Here is a 12,871-nt window from a genome sequence, read left to right on the forward strand (position 1 = left end):
TTTACGAGTCCATTCCTTCGCAGTGAGACACCGAGGGTTCTTACAGTGTTGCAGCTGCATTCAGCCCAACTTTTGAAATACCGAGTTTATTATTATTTAAATAAGGAACCATTGTCCTGTCACCAAGGAGACAAAGCCATGTATGGGCAGTGTGGCTCAAAGCCAACTTCCCAATATCTCTGCACCATGCCTTCTTACACTTCCAGCGTTGATTGTCTTTAACATTTCTCATCTTTATTACACATTTAATTTCATTGCACATTATTATTTGTTTATTTTTAAGGCACATAAAGTTCATTTAAAGTCAGAAAAAGTCCAGTTACTTGGTCAGTCTGCCTCCTTTTAAGGGATACTTTGATTTTAGTTGCTGCCCAGTTGTCAACATCCAACCCGAAGACACTGTACAATACACGTGAATGTATCCTGAACACTGCTATCACCACATTATCGCCGACCGACAACAACAACAGCATCCCTTCTTCAGTGAAAATACGAGATAAAATCCTCGTCCTCTCCGAAAACAGCAATCAACAGATCTGAACACGGCCCGCCTGATTGTGATCTGTTTCCTTTAAACGCTCAAAGAACTTTCTGCATGGCGGCTCTAATTGAATCGTTCGCTGGCTGTGTTTCTCAAACAGCCTGCAGTGGCTCCATCTCTGAAACGCTCCTTAGCGCCCTCGTAAAGCTTTTATATTTCACGCTTTGTTGATTTATGTCTGATCAATTGCCGCACAATCGTAAATATCGCCGTTTTTCGGCCGTAAACCAAATTGACCGTATCATTTATCAATTCGTGTTTTGCACTCGTGCTGCATTGCTTTGCTGTGTGAACCTGTCAGGTGAGTGTTTCTGCAATGCAAACAGCAGGATTTGTCTGTGTGTTTATGTGAGTGCTAAGCAGCCATGATGCTAACCCCGCCACCTCTGCCCCTTAGAGCCTTTTAGCTCCTAAACCTGAGTAGAGCGCCTTTTTTTTTTTTTTTATGTCAGCAACATAAAACCAGAGGGTGACAATGTGCCGAAGCCTTGTGCGGTTTTGCATTCAGTGTCTGGAGGAGTGCTTGTGGTTACATCCAGTCACAGTGACAAATTGCCTTTTTTTCCCCCCCCTGCCATCGCCTGCTAACAGCCTCTGTATTAACCTCACCATTAGCACTTACTTAGAGTGTTACACCCATTTTTCCTCAGCCCAGGGTCTCCCCGGACCTCTCAGGGCTGATTAAAGGACATTTGGGAAGCATTTAGAGGTGTAAAAGCTCATTGGTTTGAGTGAGCCAGTGTGCCTTGGTGGTACTGGAGCCTATCTCTCTGATTACTCCCATAACCACAGTATTTGCTCACCCTAAAGGTGCTGAAGTGTTAGCTTTGATATAGATGCTAGAGGCGTCTGCGACCCTTAATGCTAGCTCCTCAGTGAGCCATATTACAGGAAAGCAGAGTCCACCCCACTGCGAGGCGGCGATAAAGACATTCCACCTGCTCATAGTACATCATGATGAGTTAATAATAAAGTAGCACTGACAGGTGTGGGTTTTTTTATCCCTCTCATGATCAAAGGCAAGCACTCCGGAGAGTTCTGTCGTCTCCAGGCGAGAATATCCATTCTGTGCAGATGCTGAGGAGAGATGGCCTGTTTCAGGAGGAGAATGATACAGTACACGCACCAAGAAGTAGCTTTATCTGACAACAGCATATCTTCACACGCTTATTTTCATCTCACTTAGGGAATATGACATCCTAATATTTTACAGCTCTCCTGTAGCCGCATGGAAACATCATCGAGCGCTCCTATTGATCCCTCTCTCTGAGCGTTCTCACAGCCCCCCCATCTGCTTTCATTATCACTTGATCCGTCTGGCACGATTGGAAATCTCTGACCCCTTCTCTGTCACACTTGTGATCTTTTGATTAACTCTTTTTTTTAAAGAAAACTGCTCCTCATGACGCATTCATGCAACTTGCATTGTGCGCTGGTGTGTTTGCAGACGGAGGACATCGGCGAGATCGCGCAGAAGGCCCAGAACCTCCCCAAGGAGAACGCGAAGAGGCAGCGAGTGGTGGTCTTCACCCAGGGCAAGGACGACACCGTTGCAACTGTTGGTGAGCCGCTTTCCATTTGCGTCTACTTATCCGGCACATATTTTCCCTTAAGTACCTCTCGAAGCCGTCCCAACTTTGGCCCCTTTTGTACATCTTTACCCTCATATCTCAAAGACTGCAGCCGTAAATAGATGGTGGATCTCTGAGTGAAAAGAGCCGAACGCTATCAGTAATTTCTTTGAAGTTAACCTGCAATATTGACACCAGATGTTTAAAAAAAAAGACCGCTTGCACTACGTTCTGTCATTTCAGAGCATAAAAGAAGTGTGGGGGATGCAGAGAGCAGGCATTGATTTGTGAAGTACTTCTAACTTTGTCTTGGACAGACTCCAGGCCAGTCCTCAGCAATTTTTAATGCTTCAACTCTTGCATCCTGCCCTTTTTTTTTTCTCCACTCCTACAAAATGCTGGCAGCGTGACCTTGAGGAAGAGGTTGACAACTTTGCTCCTCAAATCAATTTAATTTCCTTTGATTCGGCGCAGATTTGTTAGCTGGACGTTAAAAAGGCGGTGTCATCATATCCGAGCGGGGTCCTGCAGGTTTAAGCGGCGTAGGAGAGAGAGAGAGAGCGTAGTTTCAGATTACAGCTGGGAGCCTGTGCCTTTGTCAGAGCCACGGGGTGTCTCTCCTCGTTGCCCTTGCAGTTCAGACTCGTCGTGTGAGAGGGAGAGATGGCCTCAGGTAAAGACTCCAACATATCACTCATCACCGGGGACTGCAGAGAGGCACAGCTACAGCAGGACTGTTAGCACTGCAGGACACTGTCTTCACAGTGTGTTCAGTGTCCTCGATTTCACACCGCCTGCAACAGTATTTAAGCTAAAACATTGTGGAGTATTTCACTGTTGGTACTATGAGGCAATCAATAATTAATTTGATCCTTTTTTTGTATTTTTTATTGTGATGAAAACTTAGCCGCCATCTTGGCCAGGACTCAGATCACTATTTTTATATTAACAGTGGACAAATTAACTTGGTGGTAAAGGGGAGGCTTGTAGTGTTCAACCCACAGAATTAATAAAGCTCTGCAAAGATCTTTAGTGTCTCAAAAGTAACTTTTTTTAGTTTTACTGCCCACAAATTCGCTCGTTCAGACGAAGTGGGCCTTTCTGTGTGGAGTTTGCATGCGTGAGTTCCCTCCTGGTACTCCGGCTTCCTCCCACAGTCCAAAGACATGCTCGCTAAGTTCATTGGTGACTCTAAAATTGCCCATAGGTGTGAATGCGAAAGGTTGTCTGTCTCTGTTACCCCTTTCCAACTCAAATTAGCATGTTGACGCAGGTTTTTCAGACCCGCTTATAGTTGCTGATTGTCTCTTTTCCTATTGCCAGTGAAGTATACTCCTGTCAGTCTCTTTTCTGCTGCTTCACCACCTGACGTCACAAACGCGCCAGAGACAGGGTTAGTAAACAGTGACGATGTTACGGTGGTTAGGTCTTTATTGTCTCTATTACTCATTCAGTTTATCAAACTCAGCGGCACCAAATTTGGAACGATGTTCGAGCGCTGCTCAGACGGAGACAGCGGAATCTGTAGCTGAGATGACAAGGAGTAGCGCAAGTTACCGATGGAGCATAGCATCACGCCGGAAAGCGTGTCGACTCAGGTTTTATGTGTCATTTGACCCAGGTCTGAATGCCGATTGTAACCTTTCCCACTAAGCAAAAAAGCCACGTGTTAGCAGGTTTTTTGACCAGTGGGAAAGTCTAGGTTGTACCCTACCTCTCGCCCAATGACAGCTGGAATAGGCTCCAGCCTCCCTGCGACCCTGAACAAGATAAGCAGTATAAGCCCTTTTTACACGCCGACTCCTCCTCAGCCCCGTAACAGAGCTCCGGCCTCATGCAGCCTTTGCTATTTTACATTGGACCAAGCAGCGCCGGGGTAAAGCCGCCCTAGTGTTTTTACATAGCGCTCCGGCATTGCGAAAGCAAAACGTGTGTGAGGTGTAAACAAACAGCGCCTTCTTCAAATTTGCACACACAGTCATGTTACTACCTCCGATTCCAGCTTAGAGGCAGGACAACTTCGCCCCACCATTCCACCTCTTGTGTGTTTAACACAGAAGATGGAGCGTAACAGAGGTGAGATAATCCCGCCTTGAACTGGCTGTGTAATAGGGGCTATAGATAATGGACGGATGGAAAGTTAGCGACTACCTGGTGAACATACTAATTTAGCAGCTAAAGAGTGAGATATTTCCGTCAGCCGTTGGTGGAGACCAAAACTGGAGCTAAAAGAAGAGTGAATTTCGGACTGCTGTATAGAAAAATAATGTTGCTGAAGGATCTTGACCACATGATATGGTTGAAGTTGAATATCACACAACTATGTTACAATATTCCAATTTCATGCAAAATAACTCATAAAAAATCTCATGTTCAGGGCAGAGAGCTGTGTTTCACTCCTAAGGGCAGCTCATCGTCCATTTTCTTTCTCCAAGTAGAATTCCTGGAAGTAAATTTCCTTTCATGAGGATTTGAAAAGAATCTTTAAGCAGAACCCCGACGCTTAAAAAGAACAAGAATCCATCCATTGTGCTGGAGGTGATGGATAATTCCTGCCTGCTCCCCTCATTGCTCCTGCACGAAGACAGAGCCGCGCGCCGCTGTGAACTTTATATAAAATACATGATGAATGCAGGCGGGATGAAAGACAATGTGTTTCAGATGTCATCTACAAAGGCAAACATGATAAATGTCATTGACTGTGCTATCATTGCATTGGAGCTGTTACAGTAGTCTGCGGAGCGGCATCGGTGTGTGCGAGAGAACACCGCTATTCATGCCAGCCAAATAAATGTCAATGTAAAAAGAGAATTAAAGATTTTCATTTCCCAGAGGCGGCGCTCTAATAAACTTGATCTCTCATTTTGTTTGCAATTTGTCCTCCTGTCAGGATTTGATCATTTGCCAGCCTCTGCATGTCATGTTAAACCATTTTACAGTGATTAAGGATTGGAGAATGCCTTCCCCCTGTGGTATAATTCTCCAAAAAGAGATGTCAATTTGTTATTGTTCTTTTTTCTTTTTCCTCCCTGCCCTTCATTTGGAGCCTTTCATCACGCCGGCGCTTCAAACGTGCCTTGTAAGAGCTGGGAGCACGGGGGGAAACGGCCCTTTTATTTAGCTGCCACTGACACCGCTGAACTACGCCGGGCTTTTGCTTATACTCCCATTAAAGCGGTAATTAAGATCATTGTGCCCCGAACCTTAACGGCGAGGAGATCTAATAAACGATCATTCAGCGGGGGTCGCCGCTCTAATCGCTGATAAGGACTTGATAAAGCCTGACTCGGCTCCTCGGTGAGTTTTAGAGCTCTCGAGGGAGCTAAGCAGGCAGATCTCGACTTTGAAAAAGAGGCCTGATCTATACATGTTAATCACATGAGGAGTGACTGCAAGGCAAAAGGCTTTAAAGCGCTATCCCTTACAGTGGTGCAGATTATTTAAAAGTCTACTTATAGTCTGTTTAAAAAGCTGAGTGTTTATGCTCCATACTTCATGATAGACTAAATCAATTAACATCCTGCGCTCGGAGAGAGACCGCCTCTCTTTCCCCTTGGCATTTCACATTCAAGTGTTTTCTTTCATGTCTCCCTGAAAGGATATTGGTTGGCGATGATCTTTTGCCTGTGGTTACAGTAATTACAGGCATATGTATTCTCTTTTTTTCCCTTTCTCTAACTCGATTGTGAACAAAGATGCTGGTTACGATAGGGAAACAGATTGAATGTCAGCTCGCTCCTAACCTGTCGCGTTTGCCAAGAAAGCGGTAACGTTGTTTTTCCTCCCTTTCTCTCTCTCTCTCTCTCTCCGAGGCTGCGAGTTTGGCTGAAACGCAACAGGAAGCGTTCCAGAAGAAGTATTCTCGGGGAAGTTTCTCACATAAAGATACTTAAACTCCGCTTTTACTCGTGCCTTTTAGCGAAAACATGTCGTGTAATTCCCAGTCTCAGGGTTTAAAATGATGTATTAATTGTTTTAACTTGTGTTGCTTTTACTGTGTAACATGATCAAAGTTCCGTTTTTTTAAAGCCCTGCCAACTATTTGATGTACCTGCAACAATAGTGAGCGCTGGAACACGACCAAGTGAAGCGTGTAGTAATTTCAGAGAACAACGCTCCATATGCTCATTTTCCAATAAAGCCGAGGTCGTCTTATTTGCATGTACAGTCACTATTTTTAACAGAAGTGCATTTTCTCAGGCAACGAATTGGCATTGTTAGAAAGAATAGCCAATAATAAAGGACTTAATTGATACTCATTTCAAAGAGACGCCTGTTGAAAGAACTTCTTAAGTTTAATCACCACCATTCAAGAGTTGTAATGAGCGAATTACAAAGAGCGAATTAACAAAAGCACACAATTATAGCTTTCTCTAAGGAAGTATTTGAGTTTTTTTCTTACAGTTTCTTCCCTCTGTTGCAGGTTACCTGTCACAGCACAGCCATACTCTTCCCCCTCTCCCACACGTTCGCCAGCTTCCACCGCTTTTGTCAAACCCCAAACTCTGAGAAATATTCCAGCGTTCGAATAAAAAGAGTGCGGCTGAGTTTTATTGATTGAAAATAATGTTGTAGATCTCATTACAGTGAAATGTGAAATGAGTTCAGCGAAGTGATGTTTTCAGACGTTCCACGAGCCAGAAAAAACACAGTCAGAGGATCTTGGCAGAAGTTTTTCTTTCTTTTTTTCAGTTCTTGCCAGTTGGAGTTCTGTTTCAGACGGGCGGGGAATAGTTGGACTGTAACCTGAGTTAACATGTCAGTCAAATTTAATAATTTGCATCAATGAGGTTATGTGAACTTTCCCCGAACAGCAAAGTACAAACTTCGGCCGTGATGATTGAAGGAAGAGAAATACTGGATGTCCATCGCGCTATGCAAACACGGCTCTGAAAGTTCTCTTTATACCATCAGAAACTTCATGCCGCCCACACTAAATCATTTCTGTTTGGGGTTGAAACTTAAATTCAAATGATCACATCAACATGATTTACATAACTTCTAAAAGCTGAACTGTCATACTCAAAAAGGACCAAAATAATGAGGCATGAATCCAAATGCTAACAGAACCTGTTGAGTAGCTTTTTAAAACAACTGCACTACAATTGTGTGTCTTATTTTGTTATAGTCATTGTGTAATTACGGGCTATAAACTGTTAACAAAATTGACCTTGTATTTTTACAAGACTAAAAGTCTACAGCCATGCTAGCAGCTCTGTGATGCTATACTTAAAGGGCCAGTTTGCCAATGTTCAACCTCAGTCCTATCATGCTTTTATGGGTATAGCTTTTTAGATTATCTGGCGGAGGCACTTCCTCAATCTTGGAAGCCCGCCTCCGATGTCGTGTCTCGTTCAAAATCGTCAGGTTTGAAATGTAGACTGCAGACCTGAAGAGTTTTTAGACAATCCACCGGTATATTCCCGTCCTATTTCAGCGTTGCCTGCAGCGAAACGGTAGTATTCCACTCCAGCTCCTCTCACTGGGCTGTTCCTTTCAGAGGGAGGGGCGCAATGCATGCTGGATGTTGGAGGAATGTAGAATGGGTGAAACCATGAGCAACTTTCTCCACAGCTATGGCGCCCATTTCAAATATTATTGCTTCTATCGATTACAGAGAACACCAGCTTTGACTGACACTGGCTTTTTCTAGGGGCAAACTGCTCCTTTAAGCACTGCTATGCCTTCTTTTGAGCTGCTAACCTCAGCATGCTAACATGCTCGCAATGACAACGCTAATATGTAAATGTTTAGCAAGAATAATGTAGCCATGTTCACCATCTAAATCAAGAGTGTTAGCATGCTAACATTTGCTAAATAGCTCTTAGAAAACAGTACAACGTTGTTATGTTATAGTTTTGTAAGAGTCTTAAACCACAATAATTAAAAGACTTTTGACCTGATGATGGCACAAGATAATTAACAATGTCATTAGTATCCGGGAACTATGAATGACACTTTAACTTGGTTTTAATATATTTCAGACACACTGCTAGCTAGGACTACCTGCTAGCATGGCTAAAGAAATGCTATCCGGCTGTTAGCAATATGATTACTTAAAGAACTTACTTAAATCTGTTGTTAGTTACGGTTTAATTCAACATTTTATAATAACTATTCTGATGTTGTAATGACTTTAGCTCATAAAGTAACTCAGTTTGCTTAAACAGGCAAATAACGGTACACCAGTTTGACGGGAATGGCCAAAGCTACTAACACACAACAGAGGACAAAAAGAACAACACAATCCATGTTAGAGCACACAGAGTCGACCAATTCCCAAATAAATTTAAATGATTAAAATCCAGAACATATCAACAAGTCTTCTCCTACACCCCTGCTAGCAGTGTTGCCTCAAAGATTAGCATCATCTCATGGGAGAGGCTACTTTGTTTCTGTCTTTCTAATAAGACCTGACTCCTCCTGTACCACTCCCACTGGAGAGAGGAACAATTAGTTTTAACTACCGTAAACAAATCCACACACAAATTGATATTGTATTTCTTGGATCTATAGTTCAGCAGCGTCGAGTTTTAAAGCATCCGGTTTTATAGCCGCAGAAGTGTAGCGCATTTAAGCTCTAACCACATCTAACGACTTGAGTTTCCTAACCGTGGAATAACTGACAAACTGTAATTTATTGTTCGCACATTTTCCAGTGCGGTTAATCGTTTCAAGAGGGAGGAGGATTCTCAAGCTTAGTCTGTGGCATTAATTAAGTAACGCCGTTATGCTGCTAATTAGCGGATTCTTGTCTTATTGTAATTTATTATTAGAGCAACAATCACCTTGCTTTCTTTTTAAAGAGAAAATATGCCATTATGAAAACACAATCTATCTCTTGATCTGATTCCTCTTCGGGTTCCTGACATGTAATGCACTCACAGTCTGCTTTATAAGATGTCATTTTCAACCACAACTTGATGGAGTCGCTCTCACAGTTGGCGTGTTGCAGTAATTTCCCTGACATCATGTGTTAAGCATATGCTCAGCGCCGGGTTGTGTATCTTTCGCCCTGTAGGACAAGGACAGAAATGAATTAATAAATTAATAAGCAGGGTGTCATATCTGCCGCCCAGATATTCTGTGAGCCGTTGTTAGATTAGCAGGGAGCCTCATTAAAGAACTTTTTTGTAGTTTTTTTTTATCTCATGTTCTCCTTAAACTCCAACCTTTTTTTCTCTATAAGAGGTCTGTCAGCCTCCTCGTGTTCCTTTTATCCACACGTCAGTCTTTTGTCTCCTGCACCTTTTTGAAGGTTCACGTCGGCACCAGAGCCCTCGGATTGTTTGAAGATGGTGTGTGTGGTTTAGATTGTTCTGACATAAGTTGCTGATTTAATGTCACTCTACACCTCCAGACTTTGTCATCTGGTAGATTTTTGTTTCTTTCCCCCCCCCCCTCCTCTCCTTTAAACTGGGAGTCCCTTTGAAGTGCATATGCTACTGATAATTGAAGCAATATAATTCACTGAAAATAACACAGAGCCTCATTTAATGGTTTCCGTTCTGAACTGAAAGTACTCTAAGTAACTTTTGTTTTTAATTTTTAGATCGCTGAACTAAACAAATGTGTTTTGAATTCTTACGTTTTATCATGTTGCTTTTCAAACATTTAGTCAAGCCACCACAGGACATTGCCATATTTTTTATACAGAGGTGCTCCTCTATTTTACCAGAAATGAACTATTTTAATTTACTGTCACTTGTTAATGTTATTTTTCACGCAAAAATGCAAAAAAATTCTCAAATATTCAGGTATTATTCACTATTTTATAAAAGAGTTATCCACAAATGATCAATAAATTAACAATACTTAAAGTCTACAACCTTGCTAGCAGCTCCCTGAGGTCGTTTAAAGCTTAATGCTAACACCAGCACGCTAACAAGCTCAAAGTGACAATGCTAAAAGAGCTGTTGTTTAGCCTAAAAGCCACATGTTTACCATTAAAGTTTACGTTAGCATGCACACTAGCGTGCTAAAGTTCACTTGCATAACACAAAACTGTCATCTATAGAGCTGCACTGCTAACGTGGCTGATGAGAAATAATCACAAGTTGCCTCATAACATAAGATATTTCCTCCATATTGCTTACCATGTTCTCCATTAAAGCTTACGTTAGCATGCACATTACCATGCTAAAAATCAATAGCATGTAACATTGCCATCTATAGAGCCACGATGCTAACGTGGCCAATGAGAAATAATCACAAGTTGCCTCATAAGACCAGATATTTCTTCCATAATGTTTACCACATTCTCCTTTAAAGCTTACGGTCACATGCACGTTAGCATGCTAATATTCCCTAATTAGCACTTAACATTGCCATCTATAGAGCTGCACTGCTAACGTGGCTAATGAGAAATAATCACAAGTTTCCTCATAACATAAGATATTTCCTCCATATTGCTTACCATGTTCTCTATTAAAGCTTACATTTGCATGCACATTACCATGCTAAAATTTAATATTTAGCACATAACATTGCCATCTATAGAGCCACACCGCTAACATGGCCAATGAGAAATAATCACAAGTTGCCTCATAAGACCAGATATTTCCTCCATAATGTTTACCACATTCTCCTTTAAAGCTTACATTTGCATGCATGCTAGCATGCTAAAAGTCACTAATTAGCACTTAACATTGCCATCTATAGAGCCGCACTGCTAACGTGGCTAAGGTTGAAATAATCACAAGTTGCTTTAGAAGATGACAATTTACCTCCATAATGTTTACCATGTTCTCCATTAAAGCTTACTTTAGCATGCCAATTAGCATGCTAAAATTCACTAACTGGTACGTAACATTGCCATCGATAGAGCCGCACTGCTAACGTGTCTAATATAACATATTGAGATTCAGATTTATATGTTTATCTGTTTTGACCCAGCATGTTTTTGAGATTCAAACTTGTGTTTATTAGCTTTCCAAATTTTATAAAGTTAGCAAGCGTTTGTGAGCATAATGATACAAAGTAAAGTCGTAGCCAAAGAAATAATACCATGCAGTGCTAAAATCAAAAAGGCTAACTATATCCAATTATAGCAAAGCCATTCTGTGTGAAATGACCTATGATATTTTAAATATCAAGTCACAATTAAAGTTATATTAATAATAAGTTGAAACCCTGGTGATGAACTTTAATTAACAGCTCTCCCGTGTCTTGACCGCAGGTGAGAGTGTGACCATGTTCCCTGTTGTGGACATCGACCAGAACGACATCGTGGACACTAACGGAGCCGGAGATGCCTTTGTGGGAGGTACGGCACGAAAATCTTCTGCACAGCTTGATCGCTATGTACACTCCCAATTAACCTTTGATACTGGCCAACTATGTAACATAGTATTACCTCCAGATTATATGAGCGTGACATTTAGCCTGCTGTTCGTACTCACTGTGAGCTTATCATAGCACTGCGTAAAACAGCCTGCATTTGAGTCCTGTTGAGGATGAAATAAGTTGTCTCTTTTCCTAAACCATCAGGCTAGCATGAATGCTAACTGCTACTCAAACTATTTCAGAGTATTATGCATGGTTAAAGATTGACTTCCACTCTTTTGTCTACCCAGGATTCCTGTCTGCTTTGGTCCAAGAGCACCCATTGGAGGAGTGTATCCGGGCGGGACACTACGCCGCCAACGTCATCATCAAACGGGTCGGATGCACCTTCCCAGAGAAGCCAGACTTTCAATGATGCATCCAACTTTGCATATTTGTCTTTTTCCACGAGATACTTGTATATGTATGCTTCAGGAATTTATGTACAACTTTTTTCTATTTACAATAACTTACATGGGACTAAATGGTGCAGCTTGAATATTTAATCGACCTCAAATAAGCAACTCTGATGTTTTAATTCAATTCAATGTTCTACTATCAAATATTGGACTTACGTAGTTATATTTAAGGGAGTATACTGCTGAAATCTTTTTAGGAGCGTCAAAATGTATCTCCACGTTTGACCTTTCCACTATAGATATATCAATTCTGTATGTTTCAAACACTCAGGATCCAAACAGCAGAGTTCTGTCTCCTCATTGCTCTGAAACTTCTCTAGAAGTTGTTTATGTAGCGCTTCTGTTTTTTACACATCGACAATAATTTGGATCACACTGAAGAAATGCACCAGTGGTGGGGGAGTATATTATCCCGCAGGATAGGTTTGAAAAGTTTTTGCTCCTTCGTGAAGGACGGCAGCTTCGATTCGCAGAAGTTGCAATCGATTTTAACGGCGACCCAGAGTCACGGCCAAAAAAACTTCTGTAACAACTTCTCAAACCTTTCCTGCTACACAATCAACTCCTCCGTTATCTTCTAGTGTCTTTTTTTAAAAAATACCACCATGCTAATAGATTGCTAATTACGCTACTTTAATTGGAGCTTCTGAGGAATGAGCAGGCCTCAGTGCGAAACAGACGTGGTGTGTTTAGGAGTGTTGAAAATGAGTGCCATTCTTTACAAAGCTGCAAACTTTTTCTCAAGCCTGCAAGCGCTGAGTTTTGTTGTACTATATGCTAAAATATACAGCACACTTTCAGTCGAGTACTCCTTTAATATTCAGCTGCACAAAATATGGAAGGGGCGCTATTATGGGTGTCGTTCAAGTTTCAAAAGTGACGACTTTAAAAGGACAAAGTGGGATTATTGTTTTTTGTTATAACACAAATAAAAGAATATCAAACTCATCCCATCACATAACTCTTGTACCACCAAAGCACACATTTAAGATGTTTTTTTAGCACGTGAAGTTTCT

General features: G+C 41.6%; 1 protein-coding gene across 2 annotated transcripts in view; it reads left to right on the forward strand.

Annotated features, from left to right (window-relative positions):
• The window catches only part of LOC138593444 (adenosine kinase-like), a 122,928-nt gene extending 110,057 nt beyond the window's left edge, over positions 1–12,871 (forward strand). For both annotated transcript variants that reach the window (XM_069664452.1, XM_069664453.1), the window contains exons 9-11: positions 1,989–2,103; positions 11,291–11,377; positions 11,688–12,871. In XM_069664452.1, the coding sequence (XP_069520553.1) occupies positions 1,989–2,103; positions 11,291–11,377; positions 11,688–11,812 (327 nt within the window). In that variant the 3' untranslated portion in view covers positions 11,813–12,871. The remainder of the gene's footprint in view (positions 1–1,988; positions 2,104–11,290; positions 11,378–11,687) is intronic.

The sequence above is a fragment of the Semicossyphus pulcher genome, unplaced genomic scaffold (genome assembly GCF_022749685.1).
Source record: "Semicossyphus pulcher isolate SPU_LCO1_2020_fin unplaced genomic scaffold, fSemPul1.0.p SCAF_16, whole genome shotgun sequence".
NCBI lineage: Eukaryota > Metazoa > Chordata > Actinopteri > Labriformes > Labridae > Semicossyphus > Semicossyphus pulcher.